Source organism: Siniperca chuatsi, linkage group LG2 (assembly GCF_020085105.1).
Source record: "Siniperca chuatsi isolate FFG_IHB_CAS linkage group LG2, ASM2008510v1, whole genome shotgun sequence".
Classification (NCBI taxonomy): Eukaryota; Metazoa; Chordata; class Actinopteri; order Centrarchiformes; family Sinipercidae; genus Siniperca; species Siniperca chuatsi.
This window is the reverse complement of record NC_058043.1, coordinates 23,389,637-23,400,341: the sequence shown is the minus strand read 5'-3', so window position 1 is coordinate 23,400,341 and position 10,705 is coordinate 23,389,637. Positions and strand designations below refer to the sequence as shown.

The 10,705-nt window shown below is 40.6% G+C and overlaps 1 protein-coding gene across 2 annotated transcripts; it reads right to left on the bottom strand.

Annotated features, from left to right (window-relative positions):
- Nucleotides 1-4,025: 4,025 nt before the first annotated feature.
- Nucleotides 4,026-10,702, bottom strand: myorg (myogenesis regulating glycosidase (putative)). Of its 2 annotated transcripts, none has more exons than XM_044171604.1 (3): nt 10,566-10,702; nt 8,071-8,451; nt 4,026-7,879 (listed from the first exon to the last, which is right to left on the bottom strand). In XM_044171604.1, the coding sequence occupies exons 2-3, from the start codon at nt 8,331-8,333 to the stop codon at nt 6,088-6,090; spliced, it is 2,055 nt and encodes a 684-aa protein (XP_044027539.1). In that variant the 5' UTR covers nt 8,334-8,451; nt 10,566-10,702; the 3' UTR covers nt 4,026-6,087. The 2 variants fall into 2 exon arrangements, with proteins under 2 accessions (XP_044027539.1, XP_044027548.1); XM_044171613.1 differs by having other exon boundaries at nt 10,509-10,621.
- Between the last annotated feature and the right edge of the window lie 3 nt (nt 10,703-10,705).

The window sequence follows — 10,705 nt, the reverse complement described above, 5'->3', positions numbered from 1 at the left end:
AGTAGCTTAGGGATCAGCCTGTGTCCCTGACAGGAATGTGTGCCACTGAGTGTTGGCCTGTCCACTGAACAGAGCTGCGAGCCTCAGATCAGTGGCAGTGGCTGGCCTACGGGTTGTTCTTTATGGCTGTGTCGCTGAGTGGCTGGCTCTCCGCTGTGCACACGGCAGCCCTCCAGATGGATGCTGGGACAGCGGAGGCCACAGGGCTGAAAATCCCATCAAGCAGCAGTTCCAGGCCCTTGCACTGAGAAGATGAAGCGCACCGGCACGCCAGGGGACACGGGCCAAACCCTTCTGCACCTCCATCACCCCCCAACCAAACCCAATCCCTTCATGCCCCTCTTTCCCTCCTCCCTTCACCCCTATCTTCCCCTTTTTTCTTCCTTTTACAGGAGAAGACTGCAAGCCCAACCAGCCAGAATATGGAGTGTGGCCCTCGGGGTCTGTGGCCCTCGCTTGTTAAATAAAGGAGCTGACTGGTTGATTGATAGACCCTCAGCAGTCCCTGCACCTCACATGTTTCCCTGGTTCGCTGCCTTATATACGAATCCTTTCTTGGCCAGGCCTGCGTTAGCGTTTGTTAAATGCAGTGTTTGATGGATGGCACCAATTTTCCTCCAAAACCCAGATGAGCCACCTAAGCACCTCTCCCCCCTCCCCTGGTTTCTCCCCAGGTAAACCCCGTGAGCATGAGGGGACAGGAGTGTTCTAAAATGGTATCAATCAAACAACCTTGTGCACGACTGCAGCAACGCAATGTTTCAATTATGCATCTGTTCCTCAGTGCCTGACATTTTGTTCAATCTCTTACCCCCACCAAGACACAGAGGAAGTGCCCTGCCTGTTGTCCTCACCTAAATCCTTAATTTTACTATTTAAGTGTGTCTGCATATCTGTCGCCATTTTCCTTAACTCTATACTATATATACTATCTGCATAGACTGAAGAGTCAAGAGAGCTTTATTGTCAGTGTCTGCAAAAACAAAATTACAGTTGCAGTCGGGGGCTACAACTAACAATGGCTACAACTAATGATTTTCATTATCAAATCATTTGCCAATTATTTTCTCAATTAATCGATTGTTCATTTGGTCTATAAAATGTTAGACAATAGTGAAACAACCCCATAACAATTTCCTTAAGCTCAAGGTGATGGTCATCAAATTGTTTGTTTTCACCAACCAACAATCTACAACCCAAAGCTGTTCAGTTTAGAAAAGAAAAGGGAAAAAAAGCAGCAAATCCTCACATTTAGTCACTGGAACATGAGAATCTTTAGCACTTTTGCTTAATTTATCGATTATCAACATAGTTGCAGATTATTTTTCTGTCAATCAACTAATCAATTAATTGACTAAGACAGAAGAAAAATAAAAAACCAAATATGAAAATAACAAAGAGTCAATAAAAAAGGAAGAATAGTGTGCCAATAAAGATAAAAATATCAAGAGTCAATAATAATAAAAAAGTTTTAAAATTGTTGTACAAAAATACAATAGTGAGTTATAAAAACAAATATGTAAGTGGACTTATACACTATACTATACTATTCATAAAGTTAACAAATGTTGCTACCAGCCAACACCGACTATCTCTGTCCCTGTAATGCCAGAGGCATGCTCTGAAATCCACAAAGGCTGCAGAGGAGTGTAAGCCTGATGCAGTGCAGCGAACCGACAGGTGAAAAAGATAAACAGATGCGAGACCAGTCTCTGGGGTGTTAGGTTCATTTGTTACCTAGCGAGGACAGACGTATTCCTGTCAGACAAGCCATGGCAACACCAGATGCGAGGTCATTCTAGTTACGGAGTGAAAATCTTGGGTTAAGGACAAAGATTCTCACTTCACACAAGAGACGGCCATGGGGTTTTATTTCCCCTGTGGTCTTCTACAATAAATGCTCATTCCACACTTAGCTCTAAGAAGCTGGAAAGCTTTTTTTAATAAAAGTGAAGCTTATTCATCATCGTTTGTCTCTTGTTCATTTTATGTAATTGTGATCTAACAACAATTTTGACGATGGATTCTCTACTTTTAATGTTCATTTACAATTATTTTAGTGATCATGTTTATGCATTTAAAAAAAAGTTGTTTGCAATATATATTTTTCATTAATTAGCTTATTTGTGTCAGTTGTTAATTCAAGTCCTGTTGAATTTAGCTATACAAATTACAACATAAACTGACATAATATAATGCCAGATCTTTGGCACTGTAAGCCACAGAAACATTCACTAAAATATTGTGCATAAATAATTCCTTTTTAAACAAATCATTGATCATGGTCATTATTTTTTTGAGTATGGTCAGATATTCCTAAATACTGAGGACATTAACCATAGCTCAGATTAGAAAAGTAAGTTGGAAATTGCAAAAGATGCATCTATTTGAAACATATTTTTAGTTTTTTGTGAGTCAGCAGTGTCTTTATGGTTGTTGTTCCGAGCACCACTTCTCTTTCTGTATAATATCTATGCCTTACTGGGGAGGACGGAGCTCACGGAAGGAGGATATGCGAAGGTACTTGAGACACACTGGCTCCTAACCAGAACAACTGGCGTCTCTTCTCTGCAGATGGACACACAGGTGGGCTCACAGGTGGGGAAGGAAGGGGGGAAATACTCTGCCAGTTTTATGTCCTGCTTGGTGTGTGTGTGTGTGTGTGTGTGTGTGTGTGTGTGTGTGTGTGTGTGTGTGTGTGTGTGTGTGTGTGTGTGTGTGTGTGTGTGTGTGGTCATAACATCTGGACCATGGTCCACTGACATGTCAGAGAAAGAATTTATCAATGAAGCTACACTGCACCCTTCTGGACGTCTGCAGCACCACACGGCCAAAACAACCACAGATTTCATATGTCATTGTTTAGTTAGTAAAATGTTTAGGTCAGCTCTTTCACAAATAACCTGTGAATTTTAGTTTTTTAGTTTTTGAACACTCTCTATTATAGTTTCACACTGTTATCTCCACTTTTACTGCTATCAACAACAGGTAAATATGTATTTTTCCCTTCATTTAAATTAACAACTTCATAGTGAAAACAGTAAAGCACATGCCTCCACACACTGAACTATGTGCAAATATAATTAATCAAGCCCCTATTGTTTTGGAATAAAATGGTCCTTTGTTTCTTCTCTTTTCAAAGAGAATCTCAAAGTTCCCCCTAAAGCTCCTATAAATGATCTGTCCAGTCTATGAAAAGATGGACAGAACCAAACAATATGATTGCAGAAAGCAGACTGACAAATAATATTGATCCCTGCAACACACCGACAGCTAATCAATGAATGTATGTCCTCCCCGCACAGGCTGCAAGTCAAGATCAATTTTGAAGAAAGATGAGGCATTGGCAAATAAAGTGAAGTAGTTCTGAAGCATATCCCGCTGTTGTGAAATGGAATAAATTCCCCAAACATATGAAAAATCGACTATAGCTGTAAGAAGTGGTCCAGCCGGGCTGTTTGAACTCAGAAAGAGCAATCATGCTTAATGCTATTATTCTACTAAATATTGTTGCTATTATCTCCTAATGTAGTAAGTTTATCATTTTTATTCTGGGTGTCTGGTCCTACACTTTCATATCACTTGCTCTCTGGCCTCACATCATGAACCACCAGATGATTTATTGATCCGAACACAGCCTCCAAATAACCTGCACAATTGTTTCATCACCTTGTCATTATTGCTCCATGATGAGCCGGGTGCCAAAAGTTGGAAAAGTCCCTCAAGGGTGTCTCTTTCAATATTGAATTGACAGGCACATTAGTTTTCATGTATTGCAGACTCATAAGAGGTTACAGGTTGTTGTTGGCTCACTAGCTGCACGGTCAGCTTACTGACCTGAATTTCATGTGTGTGTAAAAATTAGAAGTGGGCGTATATTGATCAATCTTAGAGCATTCTTAGAGGATCCACAATCAGTCATTTGGTAGCGGCAGTATTGATAGCAAAATGCACCATTTACCATACTTTTAAAACAAAGATTGTTGTGTGTTCCATGCAAATTAAGCACAACGAAAATGCTCACAGAAACTTGATTTCTTTTAATACATTCATACAATATGACATCAAATATGCACTCTTGCTGAAATTAGTGCTGCCCTTTAGTCACATGCAAATGTTGCCAAAGTTCGGGTCACAATAACTCGAGGCAAATAGCATACACTAGGTCAAAAGAGCCAAAAGCAAAGAAACATTAAGTCCAAGATACAGCCTCACAGTCTTGTCATAAAGCAAGACAGTCTGAGACAGAAATAGCCTCAGAGGTTGGCCTGGCCCAGATGCTGAGTGAGAACTGCTATAAATAGGTAGTGTTGTTATGATGAAACTATGTCAAAAGCCCACTGAGGTCAACGTAGAAGCTACATGTCAAAGCACACAGAGTCAGAATGAGGCTGAATAATGGGTGAAAGCTAGACAGCATTAAAAAATTAAGACAGAAATATTGCCAAATGAGAAAATTGCACCAATGTGGACGTTGCCTTATTGTTACCTCACAATAACACTTTTTTTTATTGCAGCTTCAAAGCCCATCAGAATCCACCTCGACAAATGTTTAAAAAGCTATGTATGAGGACTATGTTAACAATATTACTGGTTAATGGTTTTACTTTGTGAGAAGTCACTTAAAAGGAATATGCTTGCTGCCTTATCCCAAGTTGAGACAATCAGTTTCATCTCTGGATAACAAGATGCATGATTTGGCATGATGCAATGTGATCTAGAACTATGTAAAAATGTTTTTTTAGACGTTTGCAGCTACATAATAGAAAATGTTGTTGTGGTACACTTTGTTGACCATGTGATTGCCCATAAAGGGCAATAAAGTGTTAAATTAAGAATAATATTACATAATAAATGTGCAATATGTAACCATAATAAATGTATAGCATAACAACAAATCACATACAGTATGTGGCAGTAATTATTAACACAAGGCACTTTGAGATATCACTGCAGTTACAAAATATTCACATTTACAAAACACAAGGTGACAAAATACACTGTACCATTTAATTTGATGATTAAATGCTGCTAAATTCATTGCATCTATAGACTTCCACACCACATACCAAGCAGGTAGAAAGTAACCAGACCATTAACATTTAGGTCATTGTGTTTAAGAGTTTAAAAGAGATACTCAGTCAATGTAGTATACATCATAGTATTACTAGCTGTTTAGCTGCATTCAGAGTCAGCAAAGCACAATAAAGACAATTACCAGACACTTCAATACACACTACAGCCAGAAAAAGCTCATACCTGAGGAGTAGCATAAAATATTTAGTACCTAATAAAAGGCATCTTTCTTCTGGGCTAAGAGTAGTTACATGACACTGTGATACACAAATGAGAGCACATGCCATTTGTAATGATTAAACTTCAAGCATTCGCCCTGATAAGTGAAGCATAAAACCTGACTTCCTGAGAAGTATCTCGGAGCAGAAGAGTAGAAGAGTCATTAGTGTCAAAGGAAAGTAGGATATCTCAGTCAAACGGAGAATTTCTTAATCAGTATAGGTTTTATGTAGCCTACTATCTGCTTAATGACACCCCTTATATTGTCCTCAAATGATACAATCTGTTTGGTTTAAATTTAACTTTAAAGTGCTGTGACACAAAAATACAACAACTTTATGGCATACAATGGCAATCATGCCTTTCTCAATTCACAGTTTGCATATTCCCTTTTTGACAAATGTTTCATATACGTGACTTGTATGGACTTTAAAGCGAGACTCTGTAGAAAGACGAAATAACACATTCTTCCTTGACACTACTTTGCTATCTTTCCATTAAACCACAAAAAAAGATGATGCATTCATTAGTTTAAATGAAATGTAAAAAAATAAAAACAATATGAGGTTTTGAGTGAAGCAGTTTCACATTTGTGATGTAAGGTGGTGTTAAAATTTCAAATTCTTTTTAAAAGTCTTGATATTTTGTTGCAGAAAAGCTTTTCCATAACAAACAACCCTTTCATAAAATGTCTCTCCTGCCAAGCATAAAAGCTAAATTTGTGAAGCTTGTCTCACAAGCCAATCGAAGCACAGGCTAATCAAGTCTGTTTAGCTTTACATTCCGTTCTTGCTACACCCAAACAAAGTAAGCAATTTCATCCAGATCTACTGGATAGTCTGTGAGGTGCAGTGGCTCCTTGATTTCAAATCTCTCCCCCTTGTAGCTTCTCCAACGGCCGGCAGGTAGGTAAATGTCACGCTCTTGCTTTCCAGGCTCTAATACTGGGGCTACCATGAGGTCATCCCCAATCAGGAACTGGGAGTCGATTTTATAGGCTGTCTCATCACCTGTGGCAATCCACCACAGGGGCCGTATGATTGGGTCCCCGGTGTCCAGCACCTCGCCAGCCAGCTCCAGGACCCGTGGCGCCACAATACTCTCATGGAGGGCTGTGTATTTCCGAGCAATTTCAACAACCTCGTTGTCGTATTCCCATGGTGGAATAGAAAACTGCATAGAGGGCATGAAGGCTGACAGCTCCAGCCAGCGGATATAGAGTTCTCGATCAGGTAATGCACGATTTCCATCTGTGCGGTTCGGATAGGCATTCCCTCCGATCATGTCAGGTAGAATGAACTGATAGCCAAGAATGCTGATGGTGAGCACTGTTGGGATAAGAGATTTGAGACCCAACTCATAGCCCCACACAGAGTCTCTGTCAGTTGGTCTGAAAAAGCAGGATATGTTCTGGGACTGGTAGCCACTGCGCAGCTCAGCTCTATCGTTGTAGGGAATTGCCATTTCTGTGTAACGTCTTGTGAAAAAACTTGGGTCCCGAATGGGAGTTCTGGTACTAAATTTCCATGGTAAGTAGTTGGTCTCCCCTGCATCAAATTTAAAAGATGTCACCCCATACCTGGAGCGCAGCGAACGTAGCTGGGAGGAAAACCAATCACGGGCTTCTGGATTTGTGAAGTCCAAAATGCCGCCAATGCCATTCCACCAGCGCACCAAGGCTGGCAGCCGGCCCGTAGGCTCCCGGACAAACAGCCCCCTCTCTACACAAGTATGGAAGTTTTCCGAGTCATAGTTAACAAAAGGGTGAATCCAGAGTGACATCAGAAATCCATCTGTTTTCAGCTTTTGGAACATGGCAGAGGTATTGGGGAACTTTATTGGGTCAAACTCAAATTCTCCGTAGCGACTGGTGTAGCGGTCATCTAGTTCCAGGTGGCTACAGTTAAAGTTATACTTGCGGATGTTGGCAGCATACGTCAAGAGTTTCTCTTGGTTAATGTCAGTCTTATGTAGCGCCCAAGTCGACCATATGGGATGGCGAAACATGACTTTGGCAGGCACTTTGTTTGGTTTGTTGAAGTATCTGCGGACCATGTACTTGTGTATGGATGTCACATCCAAGCCCACACACACTCTGTAGCTAAGTTCAGCACAGGGTGCCTCTCCTGGGTTTGGCTTGAAGGGACTGTCATTGTATCGCGCCTGGAAGTACATTGTCTTCTCTGTGTCATTCCAGCCCAGGTGGAAAGGCACAGAATTATTTATCTTGATGGCCGTGGCGTTGGATGAAAGCCAATAACTCTCCAAAATTCCACCAAATTCATTGCGGTTTGAGTAGATGTCACTAGTAACAAAGGGTTTGGGAGCCTGTTGGCCAGAAATAGAAATAGGCCAGTGCTGAATTGCTGACACTGCACCACCATACCAGTGTGCAAACTTGTATGTCATAGCATGCTCAACAGGAATGTCAGGAACCAATTCCTCCCAGCGCACACGGTAGCATTGTACTGTGTCCTTAGGTCGCACTGTCTCAATGAAGAAGTTTAGTTTTCTATCAGTGGTCCGTCCACAGCTCAGAATCTCCCCTTCTTTGGAGCATGAATCCAAATCCAGCGTACCTGACCTGCCAAGATTTAAATATAATTACATTTTCAAGTAATCTCTCTCAATGCACACCTAACATTTCTTTTTAGTTAAATAACTGAAATGACTTGTGTATATTTACATTTTACATACATTTTCTGATGTAAAGTATCTGAAATATGTATACACAATGTGACACAAACATCAAATTTCAAGTTGAAAAATCCAAACCTGAAATCCATTCTGAAAACAATAGACCCTCCTTGGTTGCGGATAATGTAGCCATCTTTATTCAGATCCAGCAGCTGAGTCTTAAGCAGCTCAGCTTTGCGTAGAGAGGCTATATAATAACACCATGCAGTCACTGCTGCAATCACCAGCATCAGGCCGATCACTCCAGCTCCGACTAAGGGTCGAGTGTCCTTGCTGTGTTTCTGTTTGGGGATAACATCTGTAATTGTGCCTCCCGCTCCTCCCGGTACAACTTGGTACATGACTTGTCCTGTTCAGTGGGCAAATCTGAGAGTTGCTGTTCTAAAGATCATAGAAATGTTTTCCAGGAAACCTTGTTTGTTGCACTCGTTGGCCACGTCGTAATGTCTGTTTGCCTGCCTGTCATGAGAGAGAGAGATAACAGACTTTGAAAAGTCAGTGTCGAGGTCTTATATACAATACTTGCTCTTCTCATATCAACACTGTTTTTTTAGGGAGAAATGTGCTCAAAATAAAATGATCTCTACAAAAAGGCTGCCTGTTGCTGGAGCCTTTGTACATTACTTGCACCTAATATTGCTTAGTCAAGAAATATTGACTTGAAAATCACTTCACTATCAGAGACATTCAGGAAAACAGCCCCAGCCAGATCAGCACGATATGTCAGCCCGTTTCTCATTCTATCTTGTTTCCTTGTCAGTTCAAAGCCTCCATTACATTTCTAGCAATGTCTTACATGATCTGCATTGCTGCACAAAGTGATTTCACAGCACTTAGAGGTATTACTCTGTCAGGATGTAAACTTTAAAGATGTGTCTGAGATTTAACAAAACAAATCTACTGCCAAATACCCATAAGAGGATAAAGTGGATGTTCCCAGCAGTAATTCTAACATATGAGTTCGATTGAAAGAAGACTCATTTGTATGTAAGGAAGTAGAGGAGCAGAAAAGGGGATTTTGGCCTTAGAGCTCCGCCAGTGCCGGGAAGGGGAGGAAAGAATACTAAACCTTGTGCTCCATCAAGTCAGACTAACCAAAACTGGAAGTAACCTGGTTCATTCTAGCCAAAAACAAGACATTTTGACAACCCTGACAACAAATCCAACAAAAACAGAAAGATACATGATCATTTCTATTGCATTTAGACATGACTGTCCCTCCCAGTAGGGATACAGCAAACACTCTTATTGGTAATTAACTGGTTGATGTTAGTTATTGTGGCTTTAGCTAATCAGAATTAGATTAGATTAAGGTCCACAGCCGACCGAGGGGAGTTCAGTCCTCTCCAGATTCCCTCTTTGCTGACTAGTCCTAACTGCAATTGACCCTCTTGGTCTGCCATGGCAGCAAGGGTCAATAATAAAAAATGATTGCTATTAATTAGCAATCTAATTGACTAATTCTGTGTTCAACCACCCTTAGTATAGATTTCCCCCAACAACAGGAGTGATAACATGAGCCCATCATTAATTAACAGAGAACTAACTGTTGGTTCCTTGGTGATCCACTCAGGCTGCTAGACTCAGGAAGGGAAATTGACCCCGAAAGTCAGGAGAAGATGTACTGTATGTAGGCTTGTTGTATTAAAATGTATGTTTGTTTGTTTTTCTATGGAAAAGTGCAAGAACAGATTTTATATTTATCACATCAGGATGCCACTAACATACTCTGATGATTACTTTCTCAATTAATCAATTAATCATTTAGTCTATAAAATGTCAGAAAATAGTGTGTAAAATGTCCACCAGTTTCCTGGAGCCCAAGGTGATGTCTACAAATTGCTAGTTTTGAAACTTTTTTTTAACTCATATAGTCTGAACAAAAATCTTCAACACAAACGTGTTTTTCTCACAGAAAGAAGGTGAAAAGGCAGAACATTTTCAAACCAGGGCATTTCTTTGTTTATGGTGTGATCAGGGGGGTTCATATCTGCCATTTCAGCCGATTCACTATCTATTCTGACAGAAAAATAAACACAGAAGTGCTGATACAGTCAGAATTGTGAGAAAGGCTCACTAACAAAAAAAAAACCGCGCGCGCGCGGACGCGTACTATGTGTGTGCGCGCGTGCGTGTGTGGCGTATTGCAGAATGCTGAATAGGCGATAGTTAAGTTCTCGGCTAATAAACTTGAATATAGAAGTAAGTAGGCCTACACGGCAGAACTTTCTCTTCACTTCGGATATGGCTATTTCCCAAAGAGACTGTAAGAGTTTAACTTTATGCGTTCATATTTTTTACATTAAATAACAACGTACAATACATACAAACACGCGTTTATAAGGTAATGACCGTACAGAAAATAATGTCTTCTTTGCTACTGTAGGCTACCCACAACTTCTACATAGGCTACAGTATAGTGCAATGCATAGAAAGTCGCTGTGGTGGGTGGTGCAAGAAAGTTAACGTTGGGTAAATAACACGGAATCCGTGTAAGTAAAGTGGTACATGATTACCGTTTATGCTTGTCCTGTTTTATTTTCAGTTGTTCATTATAATTAGTTTTTGCCTACCGATCAGCGGCGGTCCCCTCGGCAGCTCCAAGCAGTCTGCAACTTGTTTGCCACAGTTCACCGAAAAAGACCAAGAGGCATCAAGGCATGTTGTTGCGTATCCGCCTTGCCTACGCCCACCATAGCATGGGGAATGTAGT

Bases quoted from the DNA above. Each gene is read 5' to 3' on its own strand.
- myorg (XM_044171604.1), bottom strand. From the start codon at position 8,333: ATGTACCAAGTTGTACCGGGAGGAGCGGGAGGCACAATTACAGATGTT. The intron at 7,880-8,070 runs GTTTGGATTTTT...AAATCTTGGCAG, and splicing joins GTTTTCAGAATGGATTTCAG to GTCAGGTACGCTGGATTTGG.